Raw genomic sequence first — 26,477 nt, forward strand, 5'->3', positions numbered from 1 at the left:
GCTGTGTCCCTGCAGGCTGGCAGGGCACGGGGGAATACTACCCAGGACATGATCGAGAGGAGCTCATGTTCCTCCCTGGAGCGGGCACCCTGCGGTGAGCAGAACCACTGGCAGGGTCCTGACCCCTGTGTCTCCTTCAGCCAGCATCCCAGGCAAAGCAGAGGTTATCAGCTTGACCAAGCTAACACTTCAAATGCAGGATGTGACACAACCACCATCTGACAGGTCAGCAACCAGGTTCTTAAAAAAGCACCTTCTGTCTGGCAAGAGAGGCACTGTGCTCTAAAGCCACTTATATTCAAGAGAATTAGGGACATGGATAAATGCTGCAGACATCAGTAGTTTATTGGTATGTTTAGTCAAAACACATTCAGAATGTAAACTTAAAAGTAAAAATACTTTCCACCTGCAACAATTAAACTAGAATCTACTAGCATATACTGCTTGACACGTTACAGCAATGAAGATGGTAATCCACTGTCTTGTATGCCTAGTAAAGCCAAGATGGTCAGCTGGGTTGGTTGAAATAGAACCGTAATGACAAAATACTCCCACCATCCACAAATCAGCAACTAACAGTAAAGCTCAGTGAGTCCCTTCCTTTGCTCTAAGAGGTACACTGACTACCGAGAGGGTCGAGAACACCAAGAGTCCGCAGTACAGCAGGTGAGCTCTCACTGTGTAAACTTCTCTGGACGACAAGTTCCAACACTTGCCCATGTCATTTACTCAAGGAGCAAGCCAGAAAGTAGGATGGCTCAGTAGCTCTTTTTAATACTCCAGTTTTTGTTGTCGAGATTATTCCCAATTGCCATCCAAATGAATGAGGTGGCAGCAAAACAAAGCACCACAGCACTGCAAAAGGGGAAAAAGAAAGGCTACATAAAAGACACTGGTAGCAAACTGCTGACAGTGCAGCAGTTTGTCCCAAGGCTTCAAACCTATAGGGTGGTGGGTGGCGAGTGGTTCGAGTACCACAGACCTCCAGGTAACAGCTGAAAATGTGAGACCTTCAACAGAAAACTGGAATACGGACATGGAAAGTGGTAGAAATGTGCCCAGGGGAAAAAAGTGTATGAAAATAGTGCAAGACTTACCACTGGACACAGAAGACCTCGTGTCTGGGAGATAACACAGATGCTGCTTCACTTGGTCTTAACGCCTCAGAGAAATAGGTGCAACAGCTTCCAACTTACGTGAAACCAGCAGCTGACTGCATAATACAGAACCAGGCTGCTGTGCTGCCCTGCGTTCCTGCTTAACATGGCAGTTGGCTGATGGGAGGGAGGTCTTCCATGCCCAGCAGCAGCAGCTTTATGCTTTTGCACCCCCCGCCTCGGAACGCGCTCCACAATGTCATCTGGAAGCGGACCTCTGCCACTGGAAACCCACCAGTCAGCTGCACGAGAGGGTGTCTCCTTCCAAGCCTTCGGTCCAGAGTCACATGAATGCCAACTTCAGCTGAGAGTTATGTGCAAAACGAGTTAAAGAGTTTTTAAGAAAGTGCAACTGGAAAATGCGAATACTTAAGAGCTGCTGTTTGGTTCTTGGGAAATTGCAGTATCCTCATTTGATAAGCTCACCCTCACCAAAGATGCTCAGTTCTACCCATTCTGAGTTGGCCAAAAGCATCCACCATTCCTGACTGACTTCTGAAATGTGTGTCCAAGGGAGATGTCAGCTCCATTTTCTGCAACTGTTCAAAGAGAAGAGGCAACCTGGACACTGCTCGATGCCTTCTTCCTCCCTTCCCCCCCTCTGCAAAAAAACAGGCGAACTTGTGAAGTGACAAGCAAGGTGGACGATCATTTCATCAACGTTTACTGATTGAAAGATACTGCAATTGGGTTTCTTTTAATACAATTTTTCCACAATTTCCTTTAAATGCTTTGCAGCCGATCGGCTTTGCAGCACAGTAATTCATACACTATACTGTACAAAATCACCAGCAAGACTGGAATGATGTATTCAGAGAAGGCACCATCATGCTTATTACATTACCAGAGAACTCAAATACAGTCAAGACAAATTTCACTGTACAATGCTTATCGAAGGGGCGAGGGGAAGGAGTGTGTTGAGCAGCCATCCCGGTACTGAAGAGGGGCAGGTAATAAAATCGGACATGAGCTATCAAACCTGCTGTGTACTCAGGGCTATGACTTTGAAACTCAGGGTTCTGCTTAGTTTACAGCTAAATGGATTCCTTCTGGAATTAACTCATAGTCTTATTAAGGTTTGTGTGTGTACATATGTTGGTCACAGCAAACAGATCAGATGCCCGCATCGTTTCCCAAAGCTATTCTGTCTGAGGAAGAGGATGAAGGTCTTTCCCTCCGATGCCTCCTGCAGCTGTCAGTATAAATGAGTCCAGAGTACCCATTAGTGCATTTGGATGAGTGTGTAAACACAAGTTTGTTTGGAGCCAAGTGTTCTAAGAAAGACAAAAAAAAAAAGAAAAGAAAAAAGAAAAAAGAAAAAAGAAAAAAGGCAAGCTTCTCCAATTGGACAGATTGCACTACCTGTGTTTCCAACAGTAATAGGCAGAAACAGGAACACTTACACAAAATGTGCAGCAGAGGGTTTTGGACTGAAAGGACCTGGATTCTAGTGGGCATGTCCTTTAGTTCACTTTTGTTGCAGAGAGTTAACCGGTCTTTTTTTTTTTTTTCTTTTTTCCAGTCCTCAATTCTCCAAGTCTACATTTATAAATTAACAGCATGACTCCTGTTGTGAAACTGGGGAAAGAACGTCCACCTCAATTTAAACTGGAAACCAAAGGATGCTTTCACATCAAAGAAATGACCAGATGGGCTGTGTCACATTCCAAAGCCAAAAAAAAAATTAACAAGAATGCAAACACGATGGACAATGTACCACTTCCAAGACAGACTGCCCGCAGTGGAGGGCTCAGCGACGCTGTCCAGTGAAGCGGCCTTCCATCTGCCCGGTGCCTCGTCCAGAGCCCAGCTTCTGTGCCATGCCGCCTCTTGGAGGGGGTCCTCTTCCATCACGGTCTCGCATCATGCCACCACCCACTATTCCACGGGGACCCCCAGGACCTCTATCATTGCGCCGAATATCCCTACGGTCGTCGCCTCCTCGGGTCTCTCGCTCACGAGCAGCTCTTGTTTTTTTCTCTTCTACGTTCAAGCGCACCTCACCCCGGAACATAATAGGCTTATAGGGAAAAGTGGTCAAGGCACACCATTAGTTAGTCCCCATTCCACAGAGGCTGCTTACACAAGGCATATGAAAACAATGTGTTCTCAGCCTACCTTCATTTACATGCAAAAGACACCAATTTGTTCCCTGAAACGCACAACCTTAGCCCCAGTGGTCAACAGTAAAGGGAACGGCATTTCTAAATTCATTTGACATGCAAAGAATTAACTGTCTTCCTCCAGTAAGGGCAGGGACATCTTTAGCCTCTTCACCGCCCACTTTAGCCTATTCACCTCAGGGCTAAAGCTCCTGAAGAATTGTTCAACCAAGCCTTGGTTCCACATTCTAGAAATGCACACCGCTGCTTTCTCCTCTCCAGTTCCTCAAGTCACAACCACAAATCACCCTGCTCCTCTTCCTCAGTCCCAGGATGCAGAATTCAGAGATCCATGGGCTGCCCTTCAAAAGGTTACATACTCAACTTTCAGCTTAAAAGGATCTCTAAGTGTTGAGCTCCACGTGGTGTCTCTATGCGAGGGCTGATGCGGTTTGAGGAACGCTAGTGTAAGCTCCAGATTGCTCCTGACAGAATGACTATGCCAAAACTGTGTTTGTCTTACAACTGTCTGAATGCCACAAACAGCAAGGCAAACTGGACAGCCCACACCATTTGGGGTTCAGGACACTCAGTCCATCCTTTGGAGACTACTCAATGCCAATACTTACTTTTGCAACTAAAATTCGCTGGACCGGCTCAGAATCGTCAAATACCACAAAACCAAAATTGGGCAGTTTTCCTCCCACTCCTTTAGTATTGATGCGAAGTTCTACCACATTTCCAAAGCCTGGGAAGACACAAGCGAAAAGGCGCAATATCAAAACCCACAGTGCCAGCTGTACCACCCCTCCATTTGTTCTAGACAACACTTGCAGTGTCACAGCATGTAGAAGTTCCCCGGCTGTCCCTAAGTGAACATTACGTAACTTCTCAACACAGTTTTTCTGCTTAGTCTCTGCAGTTGAAATTGCTACTTACTCATGAAGAATTCCTTCAGTTCACTCTCATCGATATCATGTGGCAAATTCCCAACAAAGAGCTGGTGGCTGTCTGGATAGCGAATGATCCGACGATTATCCGACTCGTTCTGTTCCATGTCCCCTCTCCCTAAAGTCAACAGGAAGAAGAAGGTGGTAGAGCCACCAGGGTTGTAAGATGTGCTTGTCTGAATCTCCGCACATCTATGAACAGCACCAAGCACATTCGCTCAAACAATTCTGTACCTTCAGCTCTTGAGCTTATCCTCCTCTTTACACAGTCTGTAATAATACCACAAGGTATTTGTTTCCTTTCATCTGGTTTCCCTGGTTAGGTTCAGTAAAATTCATGTTAACTAAAACATCGGGTACACTGGGCAAGTTTGTGTAAGAGGTTCTTGTTACACCTTAAATTGTTACACTGTAGAGGAGCTCACTACCTATTGGAATGTACTTTGTAAAAGATCTGGATTTAAGTCACCTCTTCATCAATTCCTCAGCACAGTAAGTTTCCTTACTTTGTTACGCATGTTAAAAACAGTGTTTGTCAGTCACCTCTTCCGGCTTTCATCTTCCACCATGTTGTCGCAAACACAAGTGAGAGTCCCTCATGTTCTCTCCAGCTCAACTGAAGTATGAGTCTTCTTTCCAACATGCAAGATAAAAATCTTTCCCAGTATCTCCCTACTAAATTATGACCTGCCTTGCAGTGTGAGAGCAGAATACTATTACTCCTTTTGCACCTGTAGCGGTACAACATAGGTATATACCCCTTTCTCTCCTCAGTTTCCCCTACAGGCCCATTTACATCAAGCTTACTAGCTTCTGTGAAAGGTTTCTTTCAGCAGATAAAACAGCTTCCTGACTGCATTTGAAAACAAGGTCGTAGGACTGAAGTTCTACCACTTGGTCTCCTGAGATTTCAGCTTTTTCTCCTCTGCTACTGCTACTCCCCAGACCAGAATTGAAAGACTCAGGCTCTGCGACACATTTTCTGTATGACTTGTATCACTTGTATCACATCCAAGAGTAGAAATGCAGGATTGTAACTTGATTTAGTCTGAAGTCGCAGCTTTTGCTCCCTGCTGCAGACGACATGTTAAAAAAACATGAAACATTGATCTGTAACAGATGCCACCGTTCTTTCTTGGTGCCTTTAATCCTTTCAGTTTCAGCGCTGTCCCTGAGTGAAGATACACTTGGCACTGACTCAAGCCAAAAGCACTTGTAAGCCCAATCTGTACCACAGTTTGGTACGCACTTACTGAACACCTTCACTAGAATCAGTTTTAGCTAGAGCTGGAAGAGACGCTTACAGTCACTGAGACTTAACCACTTCAAGCTGGCAGAGCAGAGAGAGGGTAATTGCAGATGCCATCCCTTCCCTTAGAACTTGGGATGGATTTTCATACTTAGAGAAGACTATGAACTCATCAATGCCCTGCAACTCTGGGCCTTTGGCTGGACAGCTCTTGCCTAGAGTTTGCCAAGCGATCAGGCTGGACTGATAAACATAACTCGGAAGGCTTCCAACTCTCAACACCACTGCTGATGAATGTCAAGGAACCTGCATGTTTTCTAGCCAGAACCTCCTACAGATTCGGATACTCTGTATGAGTAAGAAAATGCAGAGAGTTGGCTGCTTACAAACTAAGGCAAACACAAGGCAGCCAAGCTGAGAATGGCATTTTAGACAATTAAAAAAAGATGGAAAAATACGTATAAAATTACTAACTGACTGAGGCTGACACAGTGGGAAGATTTGCTTCCAAAACAAAGAACAACAGGAGATGTTTAAGAGTTCTCACTTGCAAGGTTCAGCAAAACTAGAGGACATGGAAAAAACCATCACATTTCCACACCAGCTTTTCAGAACTACACCAAGCTGCATGAAAAATGCTTAAGCAGAGAAGCGAATGTCCTGACTAATGGAAAACAAAGCAGAAGATTGGAAACTATGCCTGATCTCTGCAACAGCTCATCACCAGCTGGGACTCCAGATCATACTGCCCCATTTCTAGTTGAAGGCAGAAGGAACAGACAGTTCATTATCAGCCAAATATGACACAGGTATATACAAGATGCATCAAGGAGGTACCTCTCCTTGTAACTAACTAGTCCCCAGCAGACACAGAAACTGGTCTACATTACCTGGTCGAGGTCCTCGGGGTGGAAAACCGGGTCTTTCCCTGGGACGCTGTTCACGGGCACGAGGAGGCTGAGACTGAGCTTCAGGTTTAGTTTCAACTCTTGGCTAAAACAGGAGAAAACCAGGCATTATTAAACACCAGCCCAACAAAAACCTCCAAAACTCACCAAAACAAGCTCCCTCCCCCCCAATACAAGACACATAAGTGGCATGCACAAAATTAACTCCAGAAGATATACACCTATGTCAATGTGTTTGGGAATACATTTTTTTCCACCTCTATAAATTCCTCTGTACCAATCCAGGACTGCAATGTTGAGTTATCGCTGCTAAAAGGTGCAAAACAAACATCTCTTCATCAGAGTGGCTGCCCAGAACATGGCTAAGGTGAATTGTTCATGTTTGACCAGGCACTGAGACTGCAAGACTTTGTTATTCAGGAATTCCTCAGCGTGACTAAAAACCCCACATAGATGAAATAAAATTCCTCATGCCAAGCTCAAACTTCATAGATTAGAAGGTAGTCTGATATGAACACAAAGAGATGGGCAAATGACATTTTGACTGAGTCTGAGTCCCTGGGGGATTCTTTTCCTCGAGTGCAGAACAACTGTAAGGAAAATACCAAAAAAGAAAGAGAACAAACCAAAAGCCCTCAGAGCACAGTAAGTATTTCTGATACAATAAAGCCATCTGAAACAGCAATTTCTTCAGGCTACCTGCTGATGATATTCCTCAACTTTCCTGATGTCAAGGACATGATACTCAAAGTACACCTTTCATGTTCTCAGGAACTAGAACACCTATTCCATTTTCTGTAAGCAAAAGAATGCTTTTAAAGATAATTTGAGAAAAAGGGACAGAACAGTGTAGCCCATTGGTTACTAAAGCAACTTCCAACATTTTTTGAATTCCATTCCACAGCAGCTGCTGCTGTGCTGGGTTCTTATCTTAGAAAAATAAAATGATCCTTAGGAGCACAAAGAAGAACACTAGCCTCCAAGGAAGATTAAACACAAGGATAATGCCTATAGGCCCAGACTGCTGTGGAGAAGTAGCTGATGTTAAACATCTCCCTTATTTTTGTTTAAGAACACAAGACAACTGATGGTTCCAGCCAGAGTACCTCACAGGGGTAAAAAGACTGTATTTTACATGAAACACGCAGGTATTATGCATGCAATAAATGTTTCAGCCCTTCTATCACTCATGCTCTACTCAGCTTCTCCTTCCACCATTTCTAGGATCATTTTTTCAACTCCAAGAGTAAGGTCGAAAAATCAGTCTTGCTGTTAAATCTCTTTTCACTGTGCTTCATCACAGATCACTGGAGCTCCCCTGCCATCTTTTACTCACAGATCTTTTCTCTAATTGCAACTCTCATTTCACAGACAGCACACAAAGTGGACTGAGAGGCACAGAATAAGGATTTCAATAGACACTAAAGGAGCCCAGTATGCCACAAACATCAGCATAACAGGGCTTTGGAAACACTTAAACAAAAGGTGACATTGTCTCTCCTCTTCAGGAGCTCACATGGGGAGGGAAAAGGACCTTTTTCTGCTACTGCAATGCTACTGGCAATGGCAGCAAAACCAGCCACAAGTCAGCCTTTACTCACCAACTTTGGAACTGAATACCCTCCCGAAACAGAGGATGGGACAGAAAAAGAAAGAGAAGAGGTGCCTTCAAGGGCTGGTACAATTCCACTTTTGAAATCTCACAAGGCTTAAAATCTTCTCTAGAGATGCCTGTCACAATCAAAACACATGCCAAGAAACAACTAGCCAAGCAAACACCAAGAAACCACACTTCACATGAAAACAAGAGAAAACCCCACATCGTCTCGCCATAATTCCAGTAGCTAGGTCAGATGCATACCTCAGATAGCCCGCACACTGTTCCTGAGGTAAATGTGGATCGCACAACTTATTAAAGACACTCATCAATCACTTCCACAAAAGCACTACATGGTATGGAAGAGTCTATGCAGTGTCCAAGCAGATCTAAGGTGGCAAGACAATGCTATAAATAGCTCATTTTTTTTCCTGAATGCACCAATTCTGAGAGAGCAGACCAGAGTCGGAGCTGCCTACCTCTGTCCCTATGGCACCCTTAGACAGCTGACGTGTTCATGCAAATGGCAGGTCAGAAGATCTGAAGACGCTATAAAGAGAAGGCCTGATTTATCAGTGTAGGCAGGGTGACTTCTCATCACCCACAAGAAGAAAAATAGCAAGAAATGCTAACCTGTTTAACTCCACAGCTGTCCATCAACAGGAACTGACCTGGTTTATATCCAAAACAGTATGTGTGCAGTCCTTGGAGGGGTTCTGAGTTAATACTACAGAAGCTATATTTTCAATTTGCTAAAAGATGGGGGGAAAGCTGGAGTGATGCAGAGAAGGACAGTTAACAGCTACATCACTAGTTACAGCTGCAGCATCAGTAGATGATGCTAGAACAGCATTCCAAAGGAGCCACTCACCCATCAGTGCAATCTACTGTTTTCGTTTACTTGCAGAGTATCTGGCATTAAGGGATTCAAGACAACAGGAAAAAGCTGCTACTGATCTCTAACTCCTGGCAGAAATTGTTCAGGCGCCTTTTCTGCCTGCTTTCTATGTACTATGTTTGAAAAGCATGCAAGAAAAGGAACCAAGAACTAACTGATTCTGTCTCCAGAAGAGCTGCGAGTTGAAATTCGTGCCATTTCAGTATTGTTCATTAACATCACCACACAATTTCTTAATTCATAAAGTCACAACACAAGTAATCTAAAAGGCAGAAAGCATCACTAGCTGCAGAGGCAATGCAAAAGAGGTTAAAGGGAAATTTAAAAGCTATATTCTGCTCTCTCATACAGACAATATGAAATTACTTTTGCAATCATATTACAAAAATCCACCATCCCTACAGCAAATAAGTCAAAACTAATCTGGGGTTTGCATAAGGAAAATCTACTCTGATCTAGAAAAAACACATTTTTTAATGGCTCAAATACCACCTAAAATGCTCAAAGCCTTGGTGAAGCTGCTGAAGACAGACAGGCTTCCCAACTCATTATACAGCCATTATCTCATTCCCATGACAGCCCCTCAGACCAGAAGCAACACCATACAAGGTGTTGTTTTTCTGTGTTGTTTTATTTTTCAACATGCGTTTGGCTGAAGGGAAATCCTAGACAGGTTCCTCTCTGTCAGTAAATAAGTTGAGAAGAAACCAGTGCAATATCAATAGCTGCAATAATCCAGCTGCTCTACTGAAAATTGCAGTCCTTTAAAAAGGTTGGACATGAGCTACTACAACATAGAGTACTTTGGTACACAGCCTCAATAGAAGAGGTTAAAGCACACATTTTCAGGGGGTTTATATAGAGGGAGAAAGCTGACTTGAGAGTCTCAGACTGTCTCATACCGGCTTGGCATATGCAGGACATGAGCTATAACCCAGTCAAAACTTTCCTTCCTCTTTCCCCTTCTCACCCAGTCAACCTAGGAATGGGAAGATGGCATTGCCCTGGCAAGGAAATGTGAATCCTTCCATTCCTCACACAGTCATAAGTTGGTACAGGGTTCTGTGACAAGTTAATTATGGATGGATAATGAAATCCAGCATATTTCCATAGACATTAGCCTTACAAGGCAATCTTGCACCTTATCAGAAACGATGCTATCACTTTTAATGCAGGGGCACCTCAGCCAATGAAATACCCCTTTCAAGCACATATTAGAAAACAGCCATTTTGTGGCGAGTTTTTTGTTTAGTTTTGTTTTCCCCTTGTAAACCAAACCATATCCCATTAAGACAGGTCACAAAAATGTCAGTAGCAATTTCCTGGCTCCATATGAACAGATTTTAAGGTCACCATCACCCAAAGTTACACCTGTTATGTGTATGTGCCTTTGCTTGCGACAAGAAGGTGAGTGCATTAACATTAAAGACACAATTAATTTGTGCAATTTAAGTCAAACAAATTGATCTGTTAATTTACACAACTGAAGCAGTCTGCAGAAGTAATGAGACAATCCAAGGTGTTCACAGATGGGTTACCTGTGAGACTGGTGCTTTAACATGGGGTGGAATTCCAGAGGAAGAAACAGTACCACTAGGAGGCAGGTTTTTACTGGTCACTGAAGCCCAAGAGAAAGCCTGCAGGAAATGCAACAAACCTAGGCTACTAATCATGGCAAACCACTGACATTCCTACAGGGAAACTCATCTGCTGAAATCACACTTTCGGTTCATATCTGACTGTTAAATAATTTTTGTGCAAGCATTACAACAAAGAACAGAGATGGATTTGCAGTTCTAGTTGTCTGTGGACTCCAGCGGCGTGGAGCAAGTGTGTACCATGCCCACTATTGATACGTGAGAGAGCCCAGTTCCCTCAGCATCCCTAGATCACTGCTTTCCATGATATAACCAAACCTAGGACTGAAACCCCTGCAGTGTTCAGTGTCTTCTGCACAGAGAAAGAAAGTGGATACCAGAACTTAAAAGTAAAAACAGAAAAGAGAAAAAGGATTGGGAAAAAAATAAACATGGGAGCTACAAAGGGCCCTCTGTCCAGCTTTCACTGGTTCCTCCCATCTCTTTCAAACAACGGTAGGTGTCACCGTATCAGGTGACGCACACAGTGGTTTTTAAGATTAGGCATCGTATCTGAAGGAGACAGTCGATGCCTCCATACTGATTGTGCACCATACTGCCAGCAGTTTGGCAAGTGTCAATGCATTACGTTTTTTTTTTCAAGGAAGAGCAGTGGTTCCCATTGTAAGCGACTTTTCTTGATGGTAGCTTGAGGTGTTTTACTAGTGCATATTAACTCCACATTTAAAAAGGTTTACACATGTATAAACCACAACACACACTTTGCAAGCAGAGCATTAAATTTACAATAGGTGACTTGAGCAGAACTCAAAACCATTATTTCCTTTTTTGGTGAAACCTGGCATCTTTACAAGTTCAAGGTTCAAGTCTAGCTGTTCATACAGCATAACACTGAACAAGGCAGTGGTTTGGACACTCAGAAAGGCTAAGGTCAAATCCAAATCTTTTGGTTTACCATCTGCACCTAGAAGCACAGATACAACTTTGAACTAACCTTTGGTGGCTCTTGTGGGAGTGAAACAGGTTCTACGGGAGGTGGAGATGGAGACTTCTCTTCTAGCTCCTCAAGGGTCTTTTCTTCTACTTCAGCTTTCAGCTCCTCAGTTTTCGTTTCAGATTCCAATTCTGGCTCAGGTTCATGAGAGGATTCTTCTAGCGCCTCCTCTATCCCATTGCTACAATAATTAAGGGCATGTTATGCAGCTTATCACTTGCTTTGTACTTTATGACCTTTTATAAGCTATGCTACGGTAATGGCTGGTATCAGAAAGATCATTCCATTTCCAGTTGCTATCATATGTACCTACATGTACAATACTATGAGAAGTTAAGCTGTACTCATGCAGTTGCATACAAAGCCAGTTTTTACTCCTGATGAAGCAAAGACATGGTTTACAATTCTCTGCAGAGAATCTGAAAATCACACAAGACATGTAAAACCCATAAGCAACAGAAAAGGAATAGGAATAAAGGAATGCTCCTAAAGGAATGGGAGCACAGTAAGACACCAATGGAAGATTAAGCTACATGCATAAATGAAGTCAATTTTTGAACGAAACACGCAGGTTTTTACAAAACTGCCACACAAGTTCCTTGCCAAAGGAGTTGCGAGTCTTGTTTACTGAAACTCACACACAGCTATTTCTCTACTCTGAGTGAAATGTAAGGGAACTGAAGTTCTTCAGTCCTCTCTTCAGGCACCCCAAAAGCTTACAAAATTTCAGACACTTCTGCCTATGTAGCTCCAGCCACAGGTGACTATCTAATGAATGTTGCCTTTACAATTTCATTCTGATTGTCACAGTAACCCAAAAACAAGACTTGACTTTATGCTTTAAGGTATCTAAAACTTCCTGCATTATCTTGAACAAGTCGCTGACAGAATTCCTGCAGACACCCCTCATCCATAAGATTTCTCATCAGAAGCATTGCGTGAACAGCACGTAGGGTTGTCAGCGATGCACTTAACAGACATCATCTAGTTATGTAGTAAATATATTTTTATTTCTCAAAAAGTAGACCTTCCTCTCAGTTCCAAGTGGTACCCAAATTTGAGAAGGCATAATTAACCACTCTTTTGTTAACCCATCTGTTCATACAAATTACACTGTATAACCTCACTGATACAAATTTATGTAACAAATTAACAAAGACTTCATTAAGGGTTGCCACCTTTTCACCTCACATTTGAAACTAGAAGTGAAAATAACAAGCATAACAGCATCCCTCACTTCCTCTCTCCATTCAAGAAGCAATGTTTCAAAATAATATAACACAGACCAGTATCAAGTGTAGTAGTTTCCTAAACTACCTATTAAATCACATCCAGAATCCAAACCCAAAGCAATCCTGCTGTTTTCATTAAAAAAAGCAACTTCATACAATAAAATGGACTTACGTTACAGCATGGTTTTCATAGTAAGTACTGCTCGTGTTCTCTTGCACAGGTTCAGGTGATGGTTGTCTTTCCTCCTGCTCCTCTTCCACCTCTTCCTCAGACTCTGTCACAAAAAAAAACACTTCTTTAAAAATGTCAGCAAGTGCATACAAACCGCACTAAAAATAAAAGCATATTAAAGTAGTAGGGATCAAAATAAAGCTTCACCAACAAAAATAAGGCAAAATTAGCTGCAAGGAAAGCTAAAAGACACTTCCACTCATTCAACAGGCTTTGTTTCTTACTATTTTCCAAAAAAAGAGAAACTAGAGACGTACTGCTGTGCTGACAGGAAGGTCTGGGAGGAATGCTCATGGATCAGATACTTCTCATATGGTAGCAGTAAACAGGAAAGATTGCACTATTAGCTCATAAAAATCTCAGTACATCAGACTGAGAAGATTAACTTCAAATACAGGTGCCTAGATGCTCTGTTCCACAGAACCATGATGAAAAAAACCCAGAAATTATCCAGTGAACACATATACATACATAGTCAAATTTGCTTTGTCTCATGAAAAAACCTAGAAATTATCCAGTGAACACATGTACATACGTACTTAGATTTGCTTTGTCCCAATCAACAGAGGGGAAAAGACACCCAGGTCAAGTTCAGCCCCCAAGAAGAAATTAATTACTGAATGTGATGATGATATGAAAGTGAACTACATGTCATATTTGAAAAGCCAATTTAACTTCTTCTTCAAATTACTTAATCTAAAAATTAAACTGATCCAAGAAATCAAGTCTACCTGACAAAACCAGTGGCAGCAGAAGTAATATTGCTCATTATTTCCATTTTTTGCCAAGCACCACCCACCCTGAGCCAGTTCAGCCCTTCAAGGAATAAGGTACAAGGAATAAGCACAACCTTCCTTTCACAGAACGTTTGGACCAGCGAGTAGTTTCAGCATCACAACCTATACTCCACCTCCCAAATTATTCCCATACATCAAAAAGGCACACAGCTCACATCTTTCCACCTCTAGACACTTCTGAAAGCTCTGCTAGAAGAACAAGAATGAGCTGCACATACAGTTCTCACCTTCGTCAAGTTCTCCTTCTGAATCCCCAAATACTTCATCTTCATATCTGAAGATATCATTATGGACATAGAACTTGTTTGGAACAGAGCCCTGTAAAAGAGCAACATGCTTTTTTTTTTTTTTTGCATATACAGTATATTGGCCATCAACAACAAAGATGGGTTAGAGAGAGAAGTTCTGTGTGGTACACACCAACGATCTGACATAGGACTATTTCACTAAAGCTATTTTCCAAAGAGTACCGCTTCTCTACAATTGAACAGTAATTTCTGCCCAATCGAAAGAGGAAGTTTCAAACAGCAAGAACCTCCCAATTTTGCTAAGTCACAGTAATCACAGATTCTAAATAAACCTAAAGTCCCTCAGTGTCATTAAGAAATTTGCGTTTTTCCTATTACAAAAACAGAACGAATCTTCAGGGGGTGACTGTACACTTACAGCACTGCACAGGGTAACAACAAAGAAATTGAACAAGACTGAAATATTAATCACCAACCACACCACAGTTTGCGAGGCAATGCAGGAAAAGAGTAGAAAGAACACAGAACGCCCTTTACCCTTACTCTGCTCTCACTAAGAGATCAATCCCAGCAGTAGCTTGTGCAGCATCAACCCACACTCACATTTGCCAACAGACTTGAACAAAGTACAGAACTACACTTAGAGACTTGATCTGCAGAGATGAACAGAACATTTTATTGATCTGTGCCAAAGCAGCTCCCAAATGCAAGTTCCAATTTGCTTTGTATTACTGCTCCGATACTTCAAGTCTAAGAAAATAAAAAAGCTCAGGATGGATCCAACAAACTTGTTTCTCTGCACTGGGACACATTTAATGATAGCCTCCAGGCCAACCTCTCAGAGTCAGATTTTTTTTGCCCCACTATGACAAACTCAAACTACACGTCAGGTTTCCATCATCACTACTTGAAAGAAAACATAATCTTACGAATACTTACTTCTGGAGCAAGCACAAAAGTCTGCATGAACTTCCTCATGGGCTGCCCATTGTTCGACAGCTCTCCCATGACTTGCACAACCACTCCATCACTCAGAGTAGCATGAGCATCCACATGACGGATCTTGGTGTGGCATTCGCTGAACTGTAATGACATCACCTTCTTGTGGATCTCCTAGAAATAAAGAGCTACAGTTTAGCCACACTTGGTTTTGTACAGAGCTTTAGACCTTTTCAATACCCAAGTCTGAACTAACATAAAAAAGCACCCCACCGGGAAGTATAGGAACCAAGAACTGTCTTGGTTCCTGAGAACAGTTTACCTGAGCTCAGTTAACTTTTAGTCTGAAGTTGAGGCACTGGCACAGATTGCCCAAAGAAGTAGTGAATGCTCCATCCCTGGCAGTGTTCAAGGCTAGGTTGGACAGAGCCTTGGGTGACATGGTCTAGTGTGAGGCATCCCTGCCCATGGCAGGAGGTTGGAACTAGATGATCTTAAGGTCCTTTCCAATGCAAATCATTCTATGATTCTATGATTCAAGCACTTCACAATAGTGTACAACTTGCTATCCCATTTTTCCAGCCATGTTAGAACATGTGACCTATTTTAAGACTTTCATCTTTTTAAAGGGCCTGTGAGAGGACAGCATTTACACTGTGGTTAAAAAAACTCCCACACTACCCTCCAAACAAAAAAAACCCAATCCTCTACACATCCACAAAGCTCCCAAATGTCACAGGAGGGGGTAACATCCGCGCCACCAAGATTTTTGTGGTGCCAAATCAGGCTCTGCCGATGAAAGGAGAGGAAACCAAACATGCTCTGAGCTAAGAGCCACATTGCTCAAAGATGTGGCTACCATTTGAGCAGGTGCCTTTAGGTGACAGCATTATTCTGATAAAGAGGTACAACCAAAGTGAAAACTTGTGTTTCCTTACTTATTTCTTTATTTCTTCAAAACTTACCTTCTACTGTAAGAAAACTCCACTTAAGGAAGAATATGGTAACATATAGAATTCCATTTAACTCACAAAGTCCCCTTCCCAAGTCTAACTGAAATAAGATGCATCAATAGGACAAGTCTAACAGGTCCTCTTGATTTTGCTTCCTATCCTAAAGATACTTTCTGCAGTCCAAATGCAAAGCTGATGAATCAAACACAACCCACAGGAAAAGCAGCAACAATCAAACAGAAAAAAAAAAATTATTCAAGCCAACAAATTCCTATCTGCCTCTGCATAGGGGGCAGTGTCACAATACGGTATTCACCAGATAAGAAAGTCAAAGTAATTGGTAAAGAATAAGACTGATTTATACAAGTTCTGAACATGGATGAGGAGTACAGGACTGATTTTGATACGCACAGCTTGACCATATACTGCTTCTTGCGGTTTCCCACTGGCATCCAGTCCTCCATGGACATAAGAAGAATTCCTGCCATAAAACCTGCAAAAGAAGAGATGCAAAGGTCATAGCAGTGAAAAAATAGAACCAAGATCCAAAAAATACTTTAGACAAAAGCTATAGAGCTCAATGCATCAGGAGTTTTAGTACAAACAGGAATCCAAGCCGCTTCCAAGGCTCCAAGGAAAGAGGAACAAACAAGCTTAATATTCAGTATTCCAGTTTGCCCAAGATATGCATTAAACTCCTAAATTAACCTCAACCTTTCACTTGGTCAGTACTAAGATACAAACTTAAACACTAGCACTTCCTCTTTTGCCATTTCTTTGTTTATCCTACTAAACCTAGAAATTCTTTCCAGTTCTACTTTCCTGAAAATACCAACCGCAGATTTTAACTCCTGTGGCTAGGTCCAGAAAAAAGTCCAAGAAATACTAGGTTGTTACACCAACTACATAACCATGTTTTTGAGCAGGGTACAGCACCTCCTAACAGCAAGGAAAAGCAGAAGTCAGCAGAAAGAGTCCATAAGCAGATAGGAAAACCTCTTTCCAGTCTCTAATTACCAAAGCAAGCTCCCTCACAGTCAGCATAACTTATTAATTGCTTTCACAGGGTGACCAAGAGTTTTAACTTGCTTTTAAAAACTGTTCAAACTCTTTGGTAGACAGAGAACCTCATGAGTGGGAACTGCAGATCAGGAAAGGAGTAAATGTGAAGTCTCCAATTACATGTAATTATAGATTTTCAGTTAAGGAGCCAGTAAAGCCATCCAAATTCACCTAAAGTGCAAAAGGCATGCAAACTACACTGCGTAACACCCACTTGAGAGCAAACTGATCTCTGCTTACCCATAACCCCTGGGTAAGCTTTAGATAATGACCAATAATGAATAGGCCATTATAATAATAATATAAATGAAATAAATGAATAAATACATAAACCAAAAATAATGGATAGCTAGTGCTCTTTCTCAAGCTTTTAGTAAGATAAACCAGTAACTTTAACACTTGCTGTCCAAACCTTCAAGGAAGAGCGCCATCAAGCACCAGGAAGCCATGTGTCCTGGTTTCGGCTGGGACAGAGTTAAAATTCCACGAAAAGCAAATCTTGCTGAGGCAGCAAGCAAGCTGCTGTAGAGACTAACATCAAGAGAAAGAGGGAAGACTAGATGTCCTCTCAGAGTACATAACTCAAACAAGGTGGGGCCAAAGAACCAAAAGGCAAATGTTCCCCGTATTGGAGCCTGACTATTAAAAAATAGCTACTGCTGCAGCCCCAAAGAGGGACAGCAGTGACAGAAACTGGCTGGAAGACATTTCACATAAGCAGTTCAAGAATCAGCTCTGATTCAATCAAACCAGATCAGTACCTCTAGGACACTTCTGTGCAGACGTATTTAAGAGAAATCTGTAAAAACATCTGTAACGTTTTTTGGAGCCTTTAATGAAAAGAGAATTCCTGCAAGAAGGCAACTTCTGTGGACAATTCCCCATTCCCACTCAATGCACCACACACAGAGCATAATTTGGACTGCTGAATTTCAGAGTTGTTGAAGTAAAGCTTGAGATTTAAAAGGGTGAGAGTAATACCCAGTACCTCCTATAAAGCACCAAAGTTGTCTTCAACAGGCCAAATGTCTCCTCAGACACCAATTTTCCTCACACATACACTTCTGCCAATCTCCTCTCACCCCTATCTGGAAACACTAGTCCACATCCCAAATGTGCCAGGAACACCAGCTCCATAATGTTCCTACTGCTTGTGCCAGCTAGCTCGCCTTCTTTGACTGAAGCAGTTAGGGAGGAAACACACATACTGACAGTGTTTTGCTTCTTAAATCAAATCAACCATCACCCCACCCCCCCACCCCAAAATCCTGCCAAGCTTACAGTTACTGTCACTATAGGTAAATGCTCTTACGAGCACAATTAAAGACTATTTTCAACACTGAGTTTGAGGCATGGGTGATTTACTATAATATACAGTGTAACTGCAACTGAAAATAACTGTTACAGAAGGAAAAGACAATCTCACTGTAGAACTGACATAATTTCCCCCCTGCCTTTAGTATTAAGCTGTGAAGCATGGCCTAATCATCTCCTATCAACTCTTCTTTGCCTCTTTGCTTATGCACACGATTTCTGGGTCTCAGAGCAAAATGACAGCACACTCCACAAGAAACTTACCTTACCAACTTGGGCTTTTATATCATTCAAAAATTACCCTGATGTTCTGGTAACAGGATTTCCGGCACATCATTTACTCCCATCATAATTCTTGCCTTGAAAATCTGGTACAGTCAAACCCTTTCCAAGTCTCTTAAAAGAATTTCAGCTGCTTGAGCTTTACAGGCAGTGGACAGTTACGCATGTCAACAAGATGGTGACTTACTGACAGACCTGCCTCAGCACTGCCTCGGAAGCTAACTCCAAGGCAAAACACCCAGAGCATGAGATGTCCCTAAGGAATGCAGTTCTTGGGTCAGAGTAAGCTGCCAGTTTGTGTATCTGGTATCGATGTGCTACATGGACATACTTGTCCATGTTCTGTCCATGCTAATCTCATCTGACTCATTTGTGGAAGATTTGAGGGCAGAGAAAAAACATGCAATTGCTCAAGATCCTGCTTTTACCTTCTGTTAGATTACTAAACATAGATTAGGAAAGCATGGAATACACTCTCAGACACCTTAAAAATAGATTTAAACACAGAAAAGAACATGGTTCCACGCAGTCCAGTGATTTAAGTAAAAATGATACCATTCATTTTCCCTACCTCAGAGCAATAGATGTAAAGAGGCATTAGTCCAAAGACTGAATTCTCAAGTAAGCCACCTCATGCTCAAATAGTCCAATTTTTCACCATCAACCTTAGCTCAAGTTCTGAGACAAGACAACCCAAGCAGTGAGTTTTGTCCTTATTCATTACATCCATGCTGCTCGAAGACCAAATGCAGAAATGCAAAATCTTAAGTGACAAGCTGTGTGCAGCCAATCAAAACCAGAAAAAGACGGAAGAAAAAAAAAAATGAGGGGGGGAAAAAAGGAACTAAGAAGTACATTCAGAGTATCAGTTAAATAGTGGACACAGGTAAAAAACGCCTACTGTATTACTGTACTACCTTGTGTCTAGGCCATGACATTTATACTTAAATCTCCAATCACAATCTGGATAAAAACTTCTCAGAGGCAATGCACAATATGGTACCCTGAAATAATGAGCATGCTTATCTCATGCCCGTGCTTCCTCTGCCATTTCCTTTTCTTTTCCATCTTTTTTAGAAAAGTATTTCTGGAATACGTCCACATTACCATTTTATCATCTGAGAAACAGCTCACTTTTCCACACAGGAAATACCTTGATACCATGCCATGTGATCAGACTTGGTTGTAGAGTCTAAAGAGTTTTCAGTAAAATGGAATGGTTTTCCAAAAGTTAGCCTGGTCCATTTCTTCCTGTACTCGGAATTTAATGTTTATCTGATTTATAACCAACAGTACATGTACAAAGTACACTTTTGTTCAAAAACATTAGTCACTTTGTGAGTGAAAGTATCACCTGTGCAAGAAGTCAGGAGCTTTATTTAGCAGAGTGTAGTACTGTCTCACGAACTCCCGCCCTACGAGCAGGGGACTTGGCTTCTCCATCACCATTTCTTTGGTACACAGTGTCAAATGCTGCAATTAAAAAATATTCACGTTAGTTTGGAGACAGCCCTATACATCACAACTTCCCTGTAAAAGCATGAGCATGATGATATTAGAATTGAAAGAGTCTGAACAGGACCTTAATTCACACAGAACTACTCCACAAATTCAGAACACGCTCCCCAACCTCTTTTGAGTAAATAAAAGGATTCTTGGTCAATTCATGCATTACTTTGACAAAGAAGGAACAGTGGATACAAAGTCCCTTACAGAACAGGTACTTAAAATACCCAAATAAACAAGCAAAAAGCCTGTTTAAAACCTCTAGCATCATGTATTTAAGCCTTCGGCAATAAACTGATGAACAATTAAAAATCCAAGTTCAACAGCACTGCAAAACAAGCAGGAATACACTTGGGTCAGCCAGTAACACTCTTATCTCAAGCACATCTGCTTCAAAAGGCTACTGTGACATCTGTAACAAAGATAGTAGCGTCAATATTCTGAAGTAATTGTGTGGGCTGGATTCACATTTCCTGAAGACTGGGACGGGAAACTTTGATTCCTTAGAGATGACCAGTTCAGGGATCTTCCCAACATGACCCATACTATAGCAATGGCATGCATGTGAGAATTTTAGTCAGAAAACTTAACAAAAGAAGGACCTGTTTCTCCAGGTGAGATATTATTTTTTTTTTCTCCCCTGCCCCACAAGCACAATACAAAATTGGTGATACGATCTTCACCACAAGCACTTGTAAGAACACAAGGATGGAGCTTCATCACATTTGGTTTTTGAAGAACCGATTGAAAAGCAGATCATAGCCAGTACATATTCTTGTGACTACAGCAATAAGCAAAGTACATATGGTAACAAATTGCTGGCATGCCATAAGAAACACTGAAAATGCCTCTGGGTAAAAAACAATAATCTATGACATGTCATTACACTACATGGGATCTGTATCACTCTAAATCTTTTCCTCATTGGAAGCTGTCCTATTTCAGAAAAGGCCACTGAAACCTTTCAGAAACCTTTAAGAAAATCAGAGAAAGGCAAGCACACACAGCCCGTTCTTCTCTAAGCACATGAAACAGCAGTTGGCTGCTCTAAGAGATAAGCACCATCTACCTCTGCCCATATTTCAAGTGACAGCTCTATTGATTTACATCACAGAATCAGTGTTTTACAGGATGATGTCTCAGTACAATTCTTCACCTGTCTCAGTATTATTTCCTTTCATTATCTCTTCAGAGATCTCAGTAGGGGTAGCAGAAGCTTAATGAACTGTTCAGGTCTCCAAGTCATTAACAGGCAGTAAAATAAAAATGTGGGTACTCCTTGCTATCAACATGAGTGCCATGAAATCAGGTTTCAGGAAGATTAAAACCTCCACGTGTCCCAGTTAGTATAGCACCTCCTTAAAGTCAAGGACCCAAATCTTAGCAAGCCCGAGGGGTGTTTGGAGGTAAAGGAACCAGTGAAATTTACACCATTGTACTCCATAAAAGCCATTTTTCCAATTTTCATCGGTACATGCTTAAGAGTCCAGGAATAACAGCTAAAAAGAATCTGAGTGCTCTTCTCATTTGAATGAAATGAGCCACATTCTCAGATCAGCCTGAGCAGCCTTTGGGAAAGTGTCTTCATTAGAACTTACTGCTCGAGACATATGTGTACATACTAGCCAGAAACACCGAAACTGAGGTGGCAAGCATCAGCAATCCAACAAATTAATATGCTAGTTTCTCTATGGTGCGACTGCACTGTTCAAGAACCCCACTCCTTCATGCACACTGATAAGGCCGTAAGCTACACAGACAGGGGAACAAGAGCATCCATGCGACTCTGCTCATCCACCAGTAATCCTGCCTACATCCAGCTGACCTAACAATTAATTGACAAGATGCAATTCCCACCCTATTCAGTAATTCTAATTCTTGTGCTACCACGAAGGCATATGGGGTTTGCAGCGCATTCTTGAACCAAGAAGAACCAGCAGCCACGCCACCTGTTTTGTAATAGACTTGCAAGCTGGAAGACTAAACAAAACATGGAATTTCTTTCTCCTCTGGACCAGATTAAGAGGTAAGGGACCTAAAGGCACCCACCCCACAGACCAGACTCTACCGCTAAGGAAACATGCACATGCACCAGTGCTATACTTCTTATTACTTCAATTGGCATGACTCAAATTTGTAACATAAAGCACACAGATGGGACTGAGTAAATTTGTAACTGTTATCTCAAACAAGCAAGTTCAAATCTTGATTTATTTCCATGGTCACATCTTTCCAGAAAAGAAAAACAATGGGAGAGTTAAGAGAGAAAGGAATTATTTTTTATTTGCATGCAAAGACAAGCAAATGAATAAAAGACAGAAGGGTATTTTATTTATTATTTATTAAACTGTGTTTGTCACTTTTTCAACTAAATTAAAAAAAGCCCAACCAAACAATAAAAACCTCCCAAAAAACCAAGGTAAAACTGCCATCTATAAGATTACACAGGGGGGCCACAGCAATTGCTTCTGAAAAAGTACTGAAGGCTGCTCCACACTGAGTAGTTGCAATGTTCACTGGTATGCATCTTGTTCAAGCAGCAGTTCTCACATTAGAGAAGCTTTTTTTTCCTAAAATATATGCAAGATTTCTTGTTATTATTTCCCTTATCCTGCAGAAAATACAAGTGTGACTAGTCATCTGTGGCAAGGTCACAGAATGGCAGCATGCATGCTCAAATTTGGTATCCAGAGAACAAACTGGCACCAATTCTTTGATGCCAAACGAGGTACTTCAAAGCCATCTCCATTCTGCTTCAAGACAGACCAGCAACAGTGACACTGCTTGGATGCTTCACCAATTCTACTTCATAAATAACCAAAAGGTGAGCCAAATTCTGTCAGGAGCTCAAGTTCAGGAAGGTATCATCCAAACATGAAGAAACCCCCAACAAGACAAACTTTTAAGCTTTGGGAGGGAGATGCAGATCTCACCATTTGTCTACTAAAAAACTGTAAGCAACTGTTTTTGGTTTAAATAACTCTTCCATAGAACAATTTGTTAATGACTGAAGGCACACAGATATTGAGCTATAGTTTTACACAAATTTGCAACAGTGTGGCTTGTTCTTAAATCCACAAGTCTGCAACTGGTGTCCCAGTCGCTGATTAGATTTGAATATACCATTCAAACAGAACAGAAAATTGGGCAAAACGCTCTTGCAAATCAGAAAGATGCTCACCATGCAGTGAGCACACAAAGCAAAGCCACAAGGAATACTGTGCTACTTCCCACAACACAGGAGCAGAGGGAAAACAGAAGGGAAGGGGAGAGGAGATCTCACAATCTCAGATGGGTTTCTCCTAGATCAGATTATCACTTTTAAACTGCGATTTCTACTGCAGACAAGCAAATAATGCCCTAAAGACTGTGTCTACTACGAGGGTCCACAGCATGGCTCTGAGACCCCACCACTGCAACACATGGTGTGAGCAGCCACACTCTGAGTAAAGCTAGAAGTCCAAATGGCAACTGACACTCCAGCCCTGTTAAGGCTGTGGGTACTCCTTGGTAAAGTAAAATAAGCATTGACTGGAATGAAAAAATACTGAAACGGCAATTGAAAGTTCCAAACAACCCAGCTCAGTACTGAAACCACCTTCCCTCTTTCATGCTCTGCAAGATGAGCACTCACATCTTCCTCCATCTGCAGTAAGGGCCAGTGAACCTGTATAACCTACCTCTACTTTAAGATCTTTCCCTAATCTGCTACAATCTGAACTGACTGCATCCCAAGGCAGCAGCATGCAGTTATTTCAAATCAAGCTGTCCTTCAGGGTGTGTTGTTTGTTTGTTTTTCATAGGAGCTCAAAAGCCCTCCATATTATTTTAGGGGCATGACTACTACAGGGGACCATCTTTCGGGCAGTTAAGCTGTGCCATCTAAAGAGCTAACATCACCAGAATAGCAGTAACAGCAGCAATAGCACCACACATGCTGGGATAGGCACCGCATCTCTCTCTCTCTCTCATCCAATGGCAGCCTCAGTGCCTTTCTCCTAGTAGCTCATCAGATATACTTATTAGCCTGACATATTAATCTTCTCACATGTTCCTTGAGTTGCAATGCAGTTCTTCATTTGTCAAATACTCTCAAAAGAGATGACATCCAGTGTCACAACTGTTACAGTAAGAAGGAATGCTCACATTCAACACTCTGTTAAGATACTGTGTTTCCTCAGCATCTTTTCCATGATGTAAACCAATCTTTAAGTGTAAGAATAAATGTATAATTTGAAACCTCAGTTCCAGAAAGGACAACATTTTTATTCAACAGGAAAACCATCAGACAAGTAAACTGGATGGCTGGCTCATTCTGTTGTGTCTTCAGTTTGAGCTAGCTATCTCAGAAAATATTTTCTTCACCAATGAAAAAAAAATCATATGATACAGATTATCATTCCACAAGGCAAAGCCCACATCTGCCATTACAACAGTATTTCAGATGGTAGATCAATATTGTTCTAGTACACCCTAGCTATCAGAGTCCACAACCAGAAGGAATTGTTAAGAATGAAAAGACTTTCCTAGGGCAGGTACTTACAATCACAATGAACACAGAATGCCTCGTTCATGGTAAGTTATCTGCAGAAGCTAAATCACCTTCTCTGCTCCAAATACAAATAGACAAGCCCCGTACCCATTGGAAGGGCTTTGACAAGACAGCTGCGCTACCTTCAGGAGCTCGGGCACGCATAGCAGCTCCACATTACTCCAGGGGAAGCCACGCAACACAGAGCAGGACACAGCCTGTGCTGCACAGGCCAACAGAGTAAGTTGATCACTGATCTTCATTTTGCTACTACTCCCTAATTACAAGTGTCCATGACAGAAATGGGGGGGGAACCCCCCCAAACAAACCCAGAAAAATCTGAAACAGCAGAGTGCTTTATGTAACAAATAAATGCCTAGCAAGAGAAGATATCTTTCTCCTCTTACTCCTCCATCCCATCGCAGACCAAAGAATAACATGTTGGCATTAACCATCCAGGTTGTGTATAAGTAATCTACCTGCTCAAGAACAGAGTAAGGAACAAAATATCTCGCTCTATTTCTCAACAGTTCAAAAATACCTTTGGTATTTTTACACATCTTTCTATAGCAAAGCAGAACACTTGCACACTAAGCTTGAAAGGTCTACAACATACATGTAGGGCTCAGAAACTGCCAACCAACATGGAAGGCCACAACAAAAGCTACACGACTAAGTCATTCTGGTTGGAATCAAACAATGGTCTCCTACAATCTCACTCTTCTGCATTGGTTCTTCCAATGGTGATGCTTGGCACAAAGTTCAAGATCCAGCGCCATCCAATGAACCACAGGATTTAACAGCTTTATAGTGGGGATGCTCCTGTGCACCCACAGTGGAGCTACAATGACCTCTACTTGAGCCCTCTGAGGTTAAGGGGAGCAAAAGCCTCAGAACACGCCGAGCTCAGCTCAGAAAACGAGAACCTCAAGACATCCAGATCTGCATAATAAAAGGTGCTTGCAGCAACTTCAGCCATATTACCTATGAAAAGGAAGAAGCTCAGGTTGTGACTAGGGGAGAGGAAGCAGAGAGAGGCGAGGTCTGCAGAACTGGAGATCTCCAAGCCAGTGATGCCACCGCAGTACCGATTCGGGAGGGAAAAGGAGGGCGAGCTGAGCCCGAGGGTGGGCAGCTACGGTCGCTTCTGCAGTGCCGGCGAGACAGAGGAAGAGGCATCCTGCACATGCCCAACGCAAACATCTCAAGAGGCCCCTGGAAGGCCAGGCGTGAGGCGAGCTGGGGGAGGCGAGCGCGGACCAGAACGCCGCATTTGCAGCCAAGTAGCGCAGGGCTCGGGGGGCCGCGCCTGGAGAGGCTTCCAAGGGGCCGCTTCTCCCGCGGCCTCCCCCCGAGAGCGAGGCGGAACCGCGATCGCGGACAGGCGGCACGGCGCCGCCAAGGTGACGGCGAACAAAAGCAGCCGTCACCCCCACACTCCCCGCACCCCTCCGGCCGGGGAGCCGGGCCGGGAGCCACCAGCCGAGGCGGGCAGGGCAGCCAGAGAAGGGCAAAAGCCAGGCCCCGGGGTGCTGCCTATCGGCGCTTGCCGCTCCCCTCAGCGCCGCGACCGTTAAACTGTCCTTCTCCCCCCCACACACTTCCTCCCGCAATTGGTGGGGCCTAGCCCCGATTCCACATCGCTCACCTAAAGGAAAGAGAAAAGCCTCGGTGCGCGGGGCCGTGCACCTGTGTTTCCCCCAGGACCTGCTCGGTATCGGGCGCGGCGACCCTGTCCCTCAGCTCGTCCCGCGGCGGCGGCAGGACGGGGCGAGCGGGGTGCGGCGGTGTCACGGCCGGGCGGGGGAGGGGCGGCCGGGGGTACCGCGCGCGCGCGCCTGTGCGTGCGTGCACGCGCGCGCGCCTGCGCCGAAGCGAGAGGGCGGGGCGGGGCTCCTCAGGGTTCTCTCCTCCAATCCCGGCCGCCC

General features: G+C 42.9%; 1 protein-coding gene across 6 annotated transcripts; it reads right to left on the reverse strand.

Annotated features, from left to right (window-relative positions):
• Positions 1 to 339: 339 nt before the first annotated feature.
• Positions 340 to 26,378, reverse strand: G3BP2 (G3BP stress granule assembly factor 2). 6 transcript variants are annotated; one of them, XR_013956791.1, is made up of 13 exons: positions 26,198 to 26,378; positions 19,867 to 19,985; positions 16,266 to 16,347; positions 14,902 to 15,075; positions 13,942 to 14,032; positions 12,858 to 12,960; positions 11,454 to 11,634; positions 10,400 to 10,498; positions 6,349 to 6,451; positions 4,199 to 4,327; positions 3,889 to 4,007; positions 2,561 to 3,177; positions 340 to 1,758 (listed from the first exon to the last, which is right to left on the reverse strand). XR_013956791.1 is itself a non-coding variant. In XM_080617431.1 (12 exons), the coding sequence occupies exons 2-12, from the start codon at positions 19,959 to 19,961 to the stop codon at positions 2,908 to 2,910; spliced, it is 1,446 nt and encodes a 481-aa protein (XP_080473557.1). In that variant the 5' UTR covers positions 19,962 to 19,985; positions 26,198 to 26,378; the 3' UTR covers positions 340 to 2,907. The 6 variants fall into 6 exon arrangements, 3 of the variants coding, with proteins under 3 accessions (XP_080473557.1, XP_080473558.1, XP_080473559.1); XR_013956792.1 differs by having other exon boundaries at positions 340 to 2,431; XR_013956793.1 differs by having other exon boundaries at positions 340 to 855; positions 1,098 to 3,177.
• Positions 26,379 to 26,477: the final 99 nt, after the last annotated feature.

Source organism: Psittacula echo (assembly GCF_963264785.1).
Source record: "Psittacula echo genome assembly, chromosome: 1".
In the NCBI taxonomy this organism is placed as follows: domain Eukaryota; kingdom Metazoa; phylum Chordata; class Aves; order Psittaciformes; family Psittacidae; genus Psittacula; species Psittacula echo.